General features: G+C 47.6%; 1 protein-coding gene across 23 annotated transcripts in view; it reads right to left on the reverse strand.

Moving 5' to 3' along the window:
- The window catches only part of PPP6R3 (protein phosphatase 6 regulatory subunit 3), a 124,527-nt gene that overhangs the window by 58,449 nt on the left and 53,127 nt on the right, over nucleotides 1-12,951 (reverse strand). For all 23 annotated transcript variants that reach the window (XM_055580614.1, XM_055580613.1, XM_055580612.1 and 20 more), the window contains 4 exons: nucleotides 10,528-10,760; nucleotides 6,159-6,345; nucleotides 2,819-2,956; nucleotides 324-389 (listed from right to left, as the gene is read on the reverse strand). In XM_055580614.1, coding sequence (XP_055436589.1) covers nucleotides 324-389; nucleotides 2,819-2,956; nucleotides 6,159-6,345; nucleotides 10,528-10,754 — 618 coding nt within the window. In that variant the 5' untranslated portion in view covers nucleotides 10,755-10,760. The remainder of the gene's footprint in view (nucleotides 1-323; nucleotides 390-2,818; nucleotides 2,957-6,158; nucleotides 6,346-10,527; nucleotides 10,761-12,951) is intronic.

The raw sequence follows: 12,951 nt of genomic DNA on the forward strand, positions 1-12,951 counted from the left end.
GATGTGGCCACATCCTCTGGGCTAAAGATGGGGATAAAAGGAAAAAGTGTGGAGGAGGTTTGTGAGGAAGGCGAGCAGATGCAGCCCGCGCTCTAAAGAGATGGAGCGAGACCCAGGGCTTACCATTTGATATTCAGGAAATTGGGTATCAGCAAAACACAGCGTTTTTAAAAGCCTTTGGTGTTTAGAAAACTGTCAGCCTGAAGCATTCCAGGTGATCACTAGTACCTGTCCTCCCCATTCACGTCTAGTGAAACGACGCTCTGTGCCCAGACGAACATGGCTCTTTTTCCCAAAAAATCAGTTCACAAAAGAGAACTTACATCTTCTTCTTGCGATGGATGAACTATTTCCACGAGCCTCTGGATAATTTTCTCCTCATTTAACCACTGTAAAACACATTGCAGAAGGAATCAGAGCAATGAGTGGCTCCTGTCCAAGCCCCAGTGAAGATTAACATACAGAAATATCCATCATATTTTAAGTAGAATGTACAGGTTTTCTCTGAACTTTGAACACTACAGGAAATTAAAAGTCCTCCAAAAGAAAATGGCAGTGAATATATTAACAGCAGCTACAGTACCAACTACTGTACCCCATATCACAAAGCCACATCCCCAAATCCTACACGTCAGCTTAGTGACGTTAGTTCTCAGGCACCGCGCACTAACAAAGCCTGTGCTTTGCTTACGAAGTGGAAGCGGAGATGGAATTTATACATTTTCTGTAAGAGTGTTCGTTTTAAGGGAGCTTCAGAAAGGCTGAGAAAAACAGTATGTCATATCAAGCCTCGGGTTTAAAACACACGATGAACTTTTAGATTCTAAAACAAAAACAAGCACAGGAAGCGTGGGGGCTGGGGGGTGCCACAGAAAGTTTATCTGCCTGGTCACATGCTAGCAAAGAGCTGTTATCATGACTAGGACATTCTTCTTCAACTATGTATGAACTACTGCTGTGAATGAAAATATGAGAGGGGTAAGAATAAATGAAAAAGCACCTGGTGTAATATTAATTCCACAAGGAAAAGAAACACCAAGTAAATAAAGGCAATGTCTACCTAGAACAGATGGATGGACACACACACACACACACTCCCGAAAGTTAAAAGAGATGGGGAGCGGGAGGCAGGAAATCAAACACAATGTGCTAAAGGCCGCAGAGAAATTCTTGGGTTGTCTTCAAGCTCCTCAAGGAGAATATGCCAAAGGAAAATGCAAACAAAAGATCTCAGGAGACCACCAGGAAGGCAGGGGCCCATCTTATTTTAAGATGTTTTAAAATGTGCACATGAAGCCCCTCCGGGGTCTTGTTCACACACAGATTCCGACCCAGCAGGGCAGGGGTGAGATCCAGGTGATGTCTGGGACCACACTCTGAGTAGCCACGTCCTCAAACAGGATGCAAACACCTCTACAGAGAAGCTGGGGCTGAGGGTCCCGACCACCCAGAGAGAAAGTGGGAAACTGCGGGCAGTGAACAGATCTACCCCCCGGCCACCTCCACAGCCACTAACAAGCAGCCACAGCCCAGCCCACAGCTGGCCCCCAGATCAAAGCCAGACACACAAGAGTTCTCACTACCCTTACCTCGGCCTCTGCCTTTATTAACTACCACCGCTACATCCCTTGAGAAGCACACCTACTCCCTTGGAAGTGAGCCCTAAAATCCAACCCAGAAATGACCAAATTTGGGAACTCTAAGAAACCATACTGAATAACCTACTTCAGTAATAACATATAATGGCAACCGCCCTCTTAGCCTTAACTGCCTTCTCTGGAGTCCCCAGTCTCTACGGAAAAAACACTCGCATCCACAAATACACACCTAAAGGTGACCGAAGCCCCAGTTCAGGGCCCTTTCCCGGGATAGTCACTAGGTCCTCTCAGCTGACATACTCACAAGACCATGGCTCTCAGAAGACCTCTGCCTGGTTCTACAGACCCAGCCCTGACACCATCCCCCGACACACTGCACCACGCCACGCCCCCACACACACCTGTCATGCCTGCCCCTCAGTGGACTATGCCCTCTCCCTGGAACGCCTCCTGACAGACCCTACTAACTCTCCTCTGGGCCTTCCCAGGTCTTTAGCAGTCTCAATAAAACTCATTTCCAGAGTTCTGAGGTTTGAGGTTGAGTATTAAAGACAGAATGGACTGGGGAATGGTTCTGGAAGAAGGCAGTGAAGGGGACGAAAGAGAAGGGATGGAAGAGGCAGTGCTGAGAGCCTGCAAGAAACCTCACCTTCAAATCATTCACACCCTCCTCTTCCCACCCAAGACAGTCCTCCAGAGCCATATGTCCTGGAATAACCACCTCCCCCAAATCTGAAATACGTGCCCCTTTGAAGGTAAACTCCATTCTCCTGCTATCCCATGCTCCTAGGCATCCATGAGGTTACTTCCAAAGCCAGATTCCCTGGAAATACCACTTCTCTTCCTTTTGACTCTTAGAGACATCCCTGCAGGTGACCATCTCCTCAAGACAGAGAAGATTCCTCACAGCCTGCTCAAACGAGACAGAGCTCCCAACCTTCCCATTTCTGCTCTTCCCACCAGACCAGCTAAGACGAATCCTCAATCCAGTCTGCCTTCCCACTCCGCTGAAGAGCAAAGCCAGCAAAGGAAGAGAACAAGAAGACAGCCTGTGTCTCTCGGGACGTGCGTATGGGGAACCCTAACCCTGGAAAAATCTGGGTCTCTTCCTGTGGTGGAGCCCTCCTCCTGCCCCCAACCCCGGTGTCCCAGACCCTGACTACCCGTCCCTGGAATCCCACCCAGATGCCGCAGCCCGCCCACGCCTCCTGACTACTCACATTCAGCACCTCCTGCCTGGGCTGTGGGGGCTCGATGCACGTCAGGAGCCTGAGCAGCAAGTCCATGATGGCCGACGTTCCTATGTGCTTTATAATAAGGTCCACAAAGTCACGTTTCTTCTTCAGGAAATCCACAATCTAGAGGAGAACAGCCACAACTGAAAGACACATCCCTGGGGAACCATCAACTTCAGGACACTTTCAGTCCTGACCCCTCGGGCTGCCCCCTCCGAAGTCCCATCACCACTTTAAGTTAAGGCAAGTCAAAGGCTGAATTAGCCATAGATGTCAAACCGGAAAGACTTCTGATTGTTACAGAACTGAAAAACCTCTTTAAAAAAAAAAACTCCCAAATTACCACCTGTTCCCTGATACAAACACGCCATAACAGAATCTTTCATTTCTGCTCACTTTCATTATTAATTCTGAAAGAATGAGGATCAAAAATTTAACACTAATAAAAGGCAAGAGAATATACCACTTAACAATTTATAGACATAAAGCAAGTCCATTAGGCTTTACACGAAAATGCAGACTAAACATCCAAAGTCCTAACTACTCTAGCAAGGAAAACATTCAAAACAGATTTCTGCATCAAAGTGGCTAACTCACATGCTATAAAAAATCACAGCTGCATTTTATTTCAGCCATTCACCTGATCAGATTAACACCAGGAGGCTGAGCGTGGAAGAGGCTGACCATTAACCGAGGGGATAAGAAAACGTCAGTGAAGTCAGGGTTGCCACCTAGGTCTCTCCTGCACAGGAAGAAACATGCTCTGCCTTGGACACCCCTGTGTACATTCTGGCTTTTTTGTCCATGTACAGGAATCATCTGCTCAAAAGTCCCAAAAGCAGCACGGCCAGCGAGGCAGCTGCCGTGACAATATTGCCCTGACGTCTCCCAGAAGCTTGTGAGGTGGGGCTGCTCAACTCAAATGTTCTAGGTAAGGAAACTGAGGCTCAGACCAGTCAAGGATTTTGCTAGAAGCTCAAAAGTGGTTGCCCTGAGATTTAAATCCAACAGAGCCACAAGCTCATCACCCCACATGACAGCTAGAAGCCAGGGGTGAACTAAAACGGCTTCACACCATCAGGTGGAAATGCAGAATTAGCCATCACACACTGCTTCTCTAAACAGTGAGGTTCAAGGCTGTAGCACAAACCTGCAGTGAGTTACACATAACCCACTCACAGCTGAGTCACACAGGAGTTTTTAAAAGCACAGTGGAGGAGAGGGGGAAGAAAAGGTGGCATGTGGCCAAAACACTGCATTTAGTGGCCGAAGCACTGACTCCGGAGCCCGCAGGCAGGGCCAAGGGGGCACAGCAAGGACGGCAAGGTGGCCTGTCTGGTGGACAGCACTGGAGGGGCTCACCCGCCAGCACTCAGGGTGCCCCTTACAGAAGGTCCTGCTGCTCTTCGAGTTAATCCTGAGAGGTGTCTATACTGGTTAAATCAGACTGAGTCTGAATTCAGTTGCACATACCCTTACTAACATATCATGTGATGGGAAACCTTTATTTACACTCATGATTCTCAAAAGGAGAGGAAGGTGCCAGTGTGGGCTTCTCCTATAGCTGAAAGAGCAAGCAAGGACTCTCGAATCCTCTCGTGACTGAGGGCTGAACTGAGAAGAACAAGCAGCAGAGTGAACGGGCCCTTCTCTCAGCGCTGAATTGGTGCGTGCTGCCTTCTGTACACAGGTAACACGTCTGGCCTTGGAGACCAAAGCAAAGGCTCAGCAGCCCAGAGGGCTCTGAGTATGTCCTCACTCTGTGCTGAAGATACATGGACACCAGGCCCCACAGATGTGGGCCCCGGGCAGACAGAGAGGAGACAGGCACGAGGGGATGTGAGACTGGTCTCCATCGCAACCACAGCCACCTGGAACTGACCAGGACACAGACTGACGGGGTGAGCTGAACTCTCCTAGAAGAGTAAGCAGTCCTGTCATTTCTCATCCAAAGGCGGGAGGGAAGGACGAGCTGTACTGGAGGGACTGGATTCGGGGATTACTGTCTAAGAAACAAGAACCTCAGTTCCAACACATTGAGAAAGGCAATCCTGCTCAACTAAGAACACGAAAGCACGACCTCGTCTGTCCAAAATAAGACCTGTATGCACTTGGCCTTGGCACAGGGCAGGCGTTCTGGGCCGAAAATAGTTCCAGCCCCTCCAGGTCTGCTGACAGCAAGGACAGGTCACGCAGCCTGCCTTCCACCACGAAGGACACCAGGCCCGACTGCTGTGGCCCCTGCAGCTCCGCCTTCACACCCCCACGGCCTGCACTCTGCAGACTCTTAGTTTGTTCTTGGGCATGTGAGGCTCCTGCTGCTCCCTGGGGCCCATTTGCGTAAGTGTATCCTAATCTCCTCGTAAGCAGATCTTTTCCACACCAGAACCCACCAGAGCCGTGATTTTAGCATGCATCCCAGTCATCTGGGAGGCTTCTTACACCCCAGACTGCAGGCCCCACCCCAGGGTGTCTGACTCAGCAGGTCTGAAATGGAGCTCAAGAAACTGCGTTTCCAACAAACTCTCGGGTGGTATTCATGCTGCTGGACCAGAGACCACACTTTCAAGAACCACCACACACAGCAGATACCTGGAAAATACAAGTTTCCAGGTACAGGGGAACTGAGAGCAAAACCAAGCCCAGGAGACGGGAGGTGGGGCACAGCGGGGCGACACCAAGAACAACGAGGAGGAGGGAGAGGAGGCGGACCGTGGGGAGCAGGCTCCTGCCCAACTCCTGCCAGGCTCTGCTGGACAGAAGAGCGAAGCTCCCTGTGTGTGTACACAGCAGTCACTACCCAGAGGTCTCAGGTTTTGGGGTGGAAGCAAAAGAGAAGAGAAAAAAAAAAATCACCATTGTATAAACTAATCATCAATCATTTATGGGAAAGCTTTCTGCCTTAAGCGTTGCCTGTGCTCTTTGTCAGGGAGAAGGATAAATGAGCACACTGTGACCCTGCCACAGAGTTGCCAGGACGCCACCCACACCCCCTGCCACTGTGTGCCCCTCCTCACGCGACCCTCACAGACTGACCCCAGCGTGCTCTTGCTTCCAACCACCTATCAGAAAAGGAAGCCAAGTACACTGGAAAACTGAGATATGAGGCGCTCAGAAAAAAGGAGGTCAAATTAGAATGTATTTGTTAAGGAGTTAAGTCAGTGGTAAGTCAGCAAGCATTGCGGATATTTAAGGTGTAAAATCTGTTCTTTCACAGAACGTGGGACATAAGGCACACTCAGAACACTGAAGCGACAAAATCACTGAGGATCACCTCAGGGGATGCTCAGCCCTAATACTTACCTTCTTGGAAAACAGTATTTACCTGTTCTGGTTTTCTGCTGATAAGAATACTTAGCACCTTGCTGAAGAAACTGGCAAGTAGTGGGTTCAAGGGGGAATCGTTTAGGAGGAAGCTATACAATTTCATTAGCAAGGATTCATCTTCTCCCAGTCTATCGTTCATTTGGGAGACATCAGAAGTGAGCAACTCACAAGATATATTTGGATACCTAGAAGAACAGGATACTCACGTCATCATCTGTATCAACAGTTTACTTACATAAATCAGAACACAGATCAGAAAGGCTTCCTAAAACTTTGTGAAAATTGTTTTAAAAATCTTCTGGGAATGAGAAAATAATTTCAAGCCGTTCTGCCAATTTAAACCAGGGTGAATTTTCTTCTGTGTCTAAAAACCAATACAGTCTCCCCAACAAAACCAGAGCACAGCTGGGGCTCAGGAGGCGAGGGCGGGGACCCCTCAGAGGGGACAAGACGAAGCCGTGGGCCGCAGCCCTCAGCCGCCCGCCCCAGTGCAGGAAGCAGCGCAGCTCGCAGGACCGCTCGGGGACGCTGGCTTCCGGGAAACTGCGCTGCACGAGGCACCGTGCACTCGAGACACATTTAGGTTCCTGGACAGGCTGCCTGTATCCTCAGAAGGGTTGTCTGTGGTATTAGAAAGCTGGGCGTGTCGGGTGTTCAGTCCACATTACATGTTAAGAGAATAAACACTGTAATATACTCGAGCAGAGAACAGGACACGGCCTGAATTCCCCGGGTGGGAAAACAAAATGTGTATAGAAACCCAACTCTCCACAGCAGCCTCCCATTCTCCTGGGGCCAGCCCACCTCAGATCTCAGGCTGTGTACCACAGCGCCCCTCCACAGGCCCCCAACCCTGACAACACCGCACCCCTGTGCCACGTCTGCCTGAGCGCCGGGGCTTGCTCGCTCTCTGAACAGGCGGCAGCCGATTCCTTTTCTCCATTCGCTTCTTTAACCGCAAATGACTTTTCAACTGTTCTCAGAGCAATCACGGAGACTCCCAGGCCCACCCAGACTGCACTCTCCCCCACCCACCGTTTACTTCTCTGCTCTTTATCCCTCCCTGGCAAGCAGGAGCAGCAGGGAGTGGCGAGCTCTGATGTTGACCAGGACAGGGAGGTGACAAAACAGCCTGAAATGGCTCTGTGACGAAAGAGAGAGGAAGAGACTGCAGCCGGAACCCATGCAGCACCCCTGAGACAAGCCGGCAGCTGCCTGTTGACCGGTGACTTGAGAAGCAACTGGCACCAGAGCACAAGCTGCAGTACCCAGCGGGTGGACACTGAGCAGTGTAAGAATGTCCCCACATGAGCCTTTTCAGGGAGAAAAACACGGAGGAGACCTACAGCAGAACCAGCAGGCATGTGGGCACAAAGATCACATCACCAGATCGCTGTCTTTGAGGCTATGGTTCAATTAAATCAAACTGTTTCCTCACTTCAATTTACAGCACACATCAGCTCCAAGACACCATAACACAAAGTCACCAGTAGGCCCGAGGAGGAAGCAGGGGTGACCCGTGTGGCCTCTGGAGTCAAACCGCCAGGCTCACAACCTGTCTCCACCACTTACAAGCTGTATGATCTCAGGCACATTACCTGACTTCACTGGACCTCAGTTTGCAAGGCTGCAATATGAAAATAACAATCCTTATCTCATGGAAGAGAATAATACAAAATGCTGAAAAGGTCTAGAGTAAGTAAATACCAGCTATTTTAATTTCTCTTTATTTTCTACTTCATAAAACTTCTGAAATGAAGTTTTATTGGGGTGTGGAGTTGTCTCAACTGCCCCAATTTGAAAGCTGCTGGGAGGCAAAGGGTCAGTAAAAGGTAGGAGACCCCAACTCCACTGCAACCCAATGCGTAAGGAGTATTCTCAAAATTCTAACACAGGAAGTCCAGAGGAGGGCAAGGGCCTCTTGTAAAGTTTTCCACCTGCTTCCCCACAGCTGATCTGGAGGTCTGATCACGCTGAAGAAGCACACACGTGGGGTCCAGACACGGATACAAAGGCTCAGCCCTCCAGCAGGAACAGGTTGGGGCTACTCCCGCTCTCCTACCTCCCTCCCTGAGACTAACCATGCCTTTCAAACACCCCAAGACTCCTCCACCCACCCCGCCCCGCCCTGACCTCAGCTGCTCTACACTGAGAACACAATAGCAATGGGAAGACAGCCCAGCCCCACTGGACCCCTTCCTCCTCTGCGGTGAAGCCGCTCTACTGTCCTCCTGACCACTGAGGCCAGCCCAGCACATCACCAGACCCCCGCTCCTCTACACCAGCCCGCTTCCCCAGCGCCGCATCACCCCACCAGCATGTAAACACACCATTATTTCTTCCATCTAGGAAAACACACACACCACGCCCCTCCTGGCTCCACACCTGCCTGGAGCTCCCACTTGCTCTCTCTGCTCCAGGGAACTACCTGAAAGAACTCTCTGCTTGGTCTCCAGTTCTTCCTCAGAAGCACTGCTTCCGTGTCCACTGCTCTGAGGAACGGGCACTGAAGGGACCTCCACACGGCAAAGGCCAGTGGCTGCCTGGCCTGTCAGCACAGCTCCCAAGCCCCCTGTCCCATCTCCCCTTCCTGAAGCCTGGCTTCCCTTGACATTGAGGGCAGCAGCCCCGCCCGGTTCTGTTCTTGCTTCTGAAGTCCCTCTGTGGGAACCGTGACCAGACCAACAACATCTCAGCTCTGGGATTTATGATACTACTTAATGCCCTATTTTTAAAGTTCTGTTAGTTCAAATTTCTGCCACAGTAAACACTCCATCATTCATAAACTAGTCTAAATACATACAACACTAGGCTAAATTTCCTTAAGACGACTACAGTCCACCTTAACCCCGAGCAGCTTTCGGGTCCCATCTGAGAAACTGCTCTGTGCTAGTCCAGCTCTCTGAGTCAGCCAGCTCCGTGCAGCTACCGGAGCTGGTGGCTCTGTCCAGGCCAGAGGCTCAGCAGAGAGCTGCTCCGCTCAGCTCAAGCCACGCTCTCTCAAAATGGTGCCAACCAAAGGCAGCATGTCCAGGGAAACACACCTGCTCCTGCAACCTCCAAGGAAGCACAAAACACTGGCAGGGCAACACAAGAGATGCCATGACTACTTTCTGGTAAAATAAGCAATTTCCACAAGGCACACCTACTCTTCCCCAGTTAGAGAAGTATTTTGCCTCATGCAGCAGGTGAGGAAACAGACCCAAGAAGGGTGGCCTTTTGTCCACGTTCTTGGAGCTCTAGGAGGAGAGGGCTACACTCCTCCCAGGGGGCCTCCTGCTAGGATGAGCCCCCTGACAAGCAGCTCTCACACATGCAGGTGCACTGTGAAGGGAATTCCAAAGCATGAAGCTTCTGTTTTTGAGGAAAGAAGTACACAGGTATTTCTGCCACCAAATTTCTTTCCTCTTCTAAAGTACTGATCTCCAAGTGGATGTGCAACTGAATGCCAGCTGACAATCTTAATGGCTGGCAGAGAACATGAATCCCCTGAAGATCCAAGCCATGAGCAACCTGAAGGCACCACTAAGCATTATTCCTCTGACAACAAAGTTCTCCCCATGAAGAAATGAAAGATAACTGAAGAGAGGGGCAGGCTGAGGGAGAAACGCGAGTTTACCATAGGTCATAATTCTTCCCACGCCATCAAACTTGTTTAATGCATAATCAATGGCTTTTGTTTTGTTCCTGAATTAGTTCTATTTGCAGGCGGAGAGGGACGCCAAATATTTCAAAAGAGCTGGAGATGGAAAAACAACCAAGTGAAACCCCAATGCTTTAAATACATATGGAGTATTTACAACGAGTTTCCGGGCGTCTGAACCCTGGAAAGCGTTATGAGCCGACACAACCAGTGCTGAAGCAGACAGACCCACAGTACTCATCCAAGGGGCCAGCTGCTTACACTCAGCTACACTAACGTTCACCAAGATCCGTGCCCTTATTTTCAGTTAACAAAAGATCCAATTTATAATCAGTAACACTGTTCATAAAACAAGCTCTGGCTCGGCTGTGCTGTGTGATCTTGACAGTCACATAATCTGTTTTCCTATTTGCAAAAAAAGAGAAAATATTTACTTGGATCATCTCACTATTTTAAGGAACTTTATCACTGTTTATAATGCACTTTGCCCTTAGACAAAACCTTCTGGTGGAAATTTAGAACATTCATTTAACAATTCCTGTGGTTTCCCTGGACTTGGCTCTACAGCGGGCTGTTTGCTCCACTGAACCCGTCCCTCTTGGCATTTAACACTCTGTACCTGGTCTACGGCAGCCCTAAGAAGCTGCTGGACAACAAAATAGTAATATAACCTGCCCCCGCTTCACTTCGGCCCCACCCTAAACAGAAGATTGAATTTTCTTACTTGTATCTGATCTTTTCATCCATGTCTTGAGGTGGTTCTTCAATAATGAATGAGACTAAATCTTCGAGACATTCTGCTTTTAAGAGAAACTCTATAAGTTTGCGGTTCTGTGCTTTACACTCCTGTAAAACATCTTCCTCATCCATTAACTCCTTCAGCGTTACATCTTCTCTTTCTAGAAGTGTGTCTATGTGGGATGATGAGTGAAGATCAAATTTCCAAAACATGCTGGTCTAAACAAAATGCAGAGATATTTTAAATAAAACTTCAACTTCACGTATTAATTTTTCAAATTTCCATTTAGTTTTACAGTCTAAAATGCCAACTTGAATCACATGAGAAAAACAAGTTTCATTGTGAATCTATAAAGTACCTTCTAAGTAAGTAAAATTGGTAAGACATTTTCCTTCTCAGAAAATATTTTTATAGATAACAAAAAATTCTGATTGAAAATGCTGAAAGAATGCTAAAACTTGGTATTTTAACCTGCAAAATTAACCCACCCATACTTAAAGAATTTAGTGCTGGGAAAGGAAGAAAATAAATCTTTTCTTCAGGGTGAGAAATACATTCTTACACAGAACTAGTAACCTCAACAACAAATGACAAGTATTGAGACCTAGGTGTGCAGTACTCTCCAGAATATTACATTAAATAACCACCACAAACCAGAACTTTTAGCCCCAATAGCACTTTCAGAGCTGAAAATCGGAAAGTCATAAAATAGTAAAACCTATGCCATTCTTAACAAAGAAACAAAAATAGTAAGATCACCTTAATAAGAGAAGTGTTCACTTTGTCTTCAAAGTTTATCATGGAAAATTAAATCTTAGGATGTCTACAGATTGACAAAATAGTTCACCATGCTTATTTTAAATACTTCAGCACAGTCACTGACTGAAAAGCTACTAGTGATCCTCAAATACCTTCTCATGTCCCATCCCACTGTCATCGGGTCCCAAAGTAAAAGCAAAGTTAAGTTGCTCAGTCGTGTCTGACTCTTTGCGACCCCCATGGACTGCAGCCTATCAGGCTCCTCCATCCATAGGATCTTCTAGGCAAGAATACTAGAGTGGGTTGCCATTTCCTGTATACGCTTATTTTGACCTATAAGCCAAATTTCTGATAATCTAATAGTCTCTCCACTTGGAAGTCAGAAAGCTGGATGTAGTTAATAATTTAGTCTTAAGTCTTAAAAAAAATTAGGTCTCATTTAAAGTAGCATGTCTTTTCATTTTTTTGGAATCCCACAGATGAAGGCAAAATATAAAGAAAAGTATTAACAAATAATCACAAAAGCAAATCTGATAGAGCCCTTACGACTGGCTAATTATAAACACGATACACACTCATGATCATCAACTGAGAACTGTAAATGGCCACAAACTACTAAAATATGGATCAAGATATAGTCATGTATCTACATCAATTAAAAAATAACTCCCAAAATTTTAACCTTATAAAGGTAACTCATCATATACTGGTTTATAGAAAAAACTGATCATCAGTGGTGCTGAAATAACAAGTGTTAGCAAACTCTGGCTCACAGACCAAACCTGGCCCACAGGCTGCAAGCTAAGAAGGGCTCTGACACCTTTAAAGGGTTGTTAAAGACAACAGGGCTGCTAACGATGAGACTGCGTGACAGCGACCACGGGGGCCTGCGCACTTACTATCTGGTAGTTCACAGCAAAGTGAAGTGGCCCGTCTCACGTTCCTTTCTGCCATCTCTGCAACTGCCTGGAGGGGCGGGAGCCACGTGGTGCCAGGCAGGACTATCTACAGATTCATTCTCTCCCTTCCATGGGTACTTGCCTAGACCACATCCCCAGCTTCTTGGGCAGGTAGGTATGGCCACATGACAAAGTTTTCTCCAATGTGCTGTAAGCCACCAAAACCTCCAGGTGGCCTCCTTTTCATCTGGCTGGATGTTGATGACAAAAAAGACCCTGAGACAGACAGTAAGGCCCAAAGATGGAAGGCACCTCCATCCCCAAGTCAACCTGTGGAAGAATGCTGCCCGCCCACCTGAGAGCCAGCCCCAGGCCATGGGATGAGGAGCCACCACACACCTGGTCTGGGATCCAGGAGGACAGCCTACGCACCCAGTCATCTCCTCCAATCTCCTGAGCCCACAATGTCATGTTCCTTCATACTTATTTTACTATACATATGAAAAGAATTCTTGGGCAAGTATATGTTTTAAAATGCCTAACTCCTTTTGCTCTCCACTATCCTAAATGTTTTAAAATGCCTAACTCTTTTCCCTCTACACTATCCTAAATTAGAATAGCATTTTTCAAATCAGGACACCTTAAAATACACATTTCCACAGTGCATTTTCTTTAAATTGAGTAGGTATACTACAGGCTTGAAAATAAAATAAAACCACAGGAGACTCTTAAACAAACATTATTTTATCTT

This window comes from Bubalus kerabau, chromosome 5 (genome assembly GCF_029407905.1).
Source record: "Bubalus kerabau isolate K-KA32 ecotype Philippines breed swamp buffalo chromosome 5, PCC_UOA_SB_1v2, whole genome shotgun sequence".
Lineage (NCBI taxonomy): Eukaryota > Metazoa > Chordata > Mammalia > Artiodactyla > Bovidae > Bubalus > Bubalus kerabau.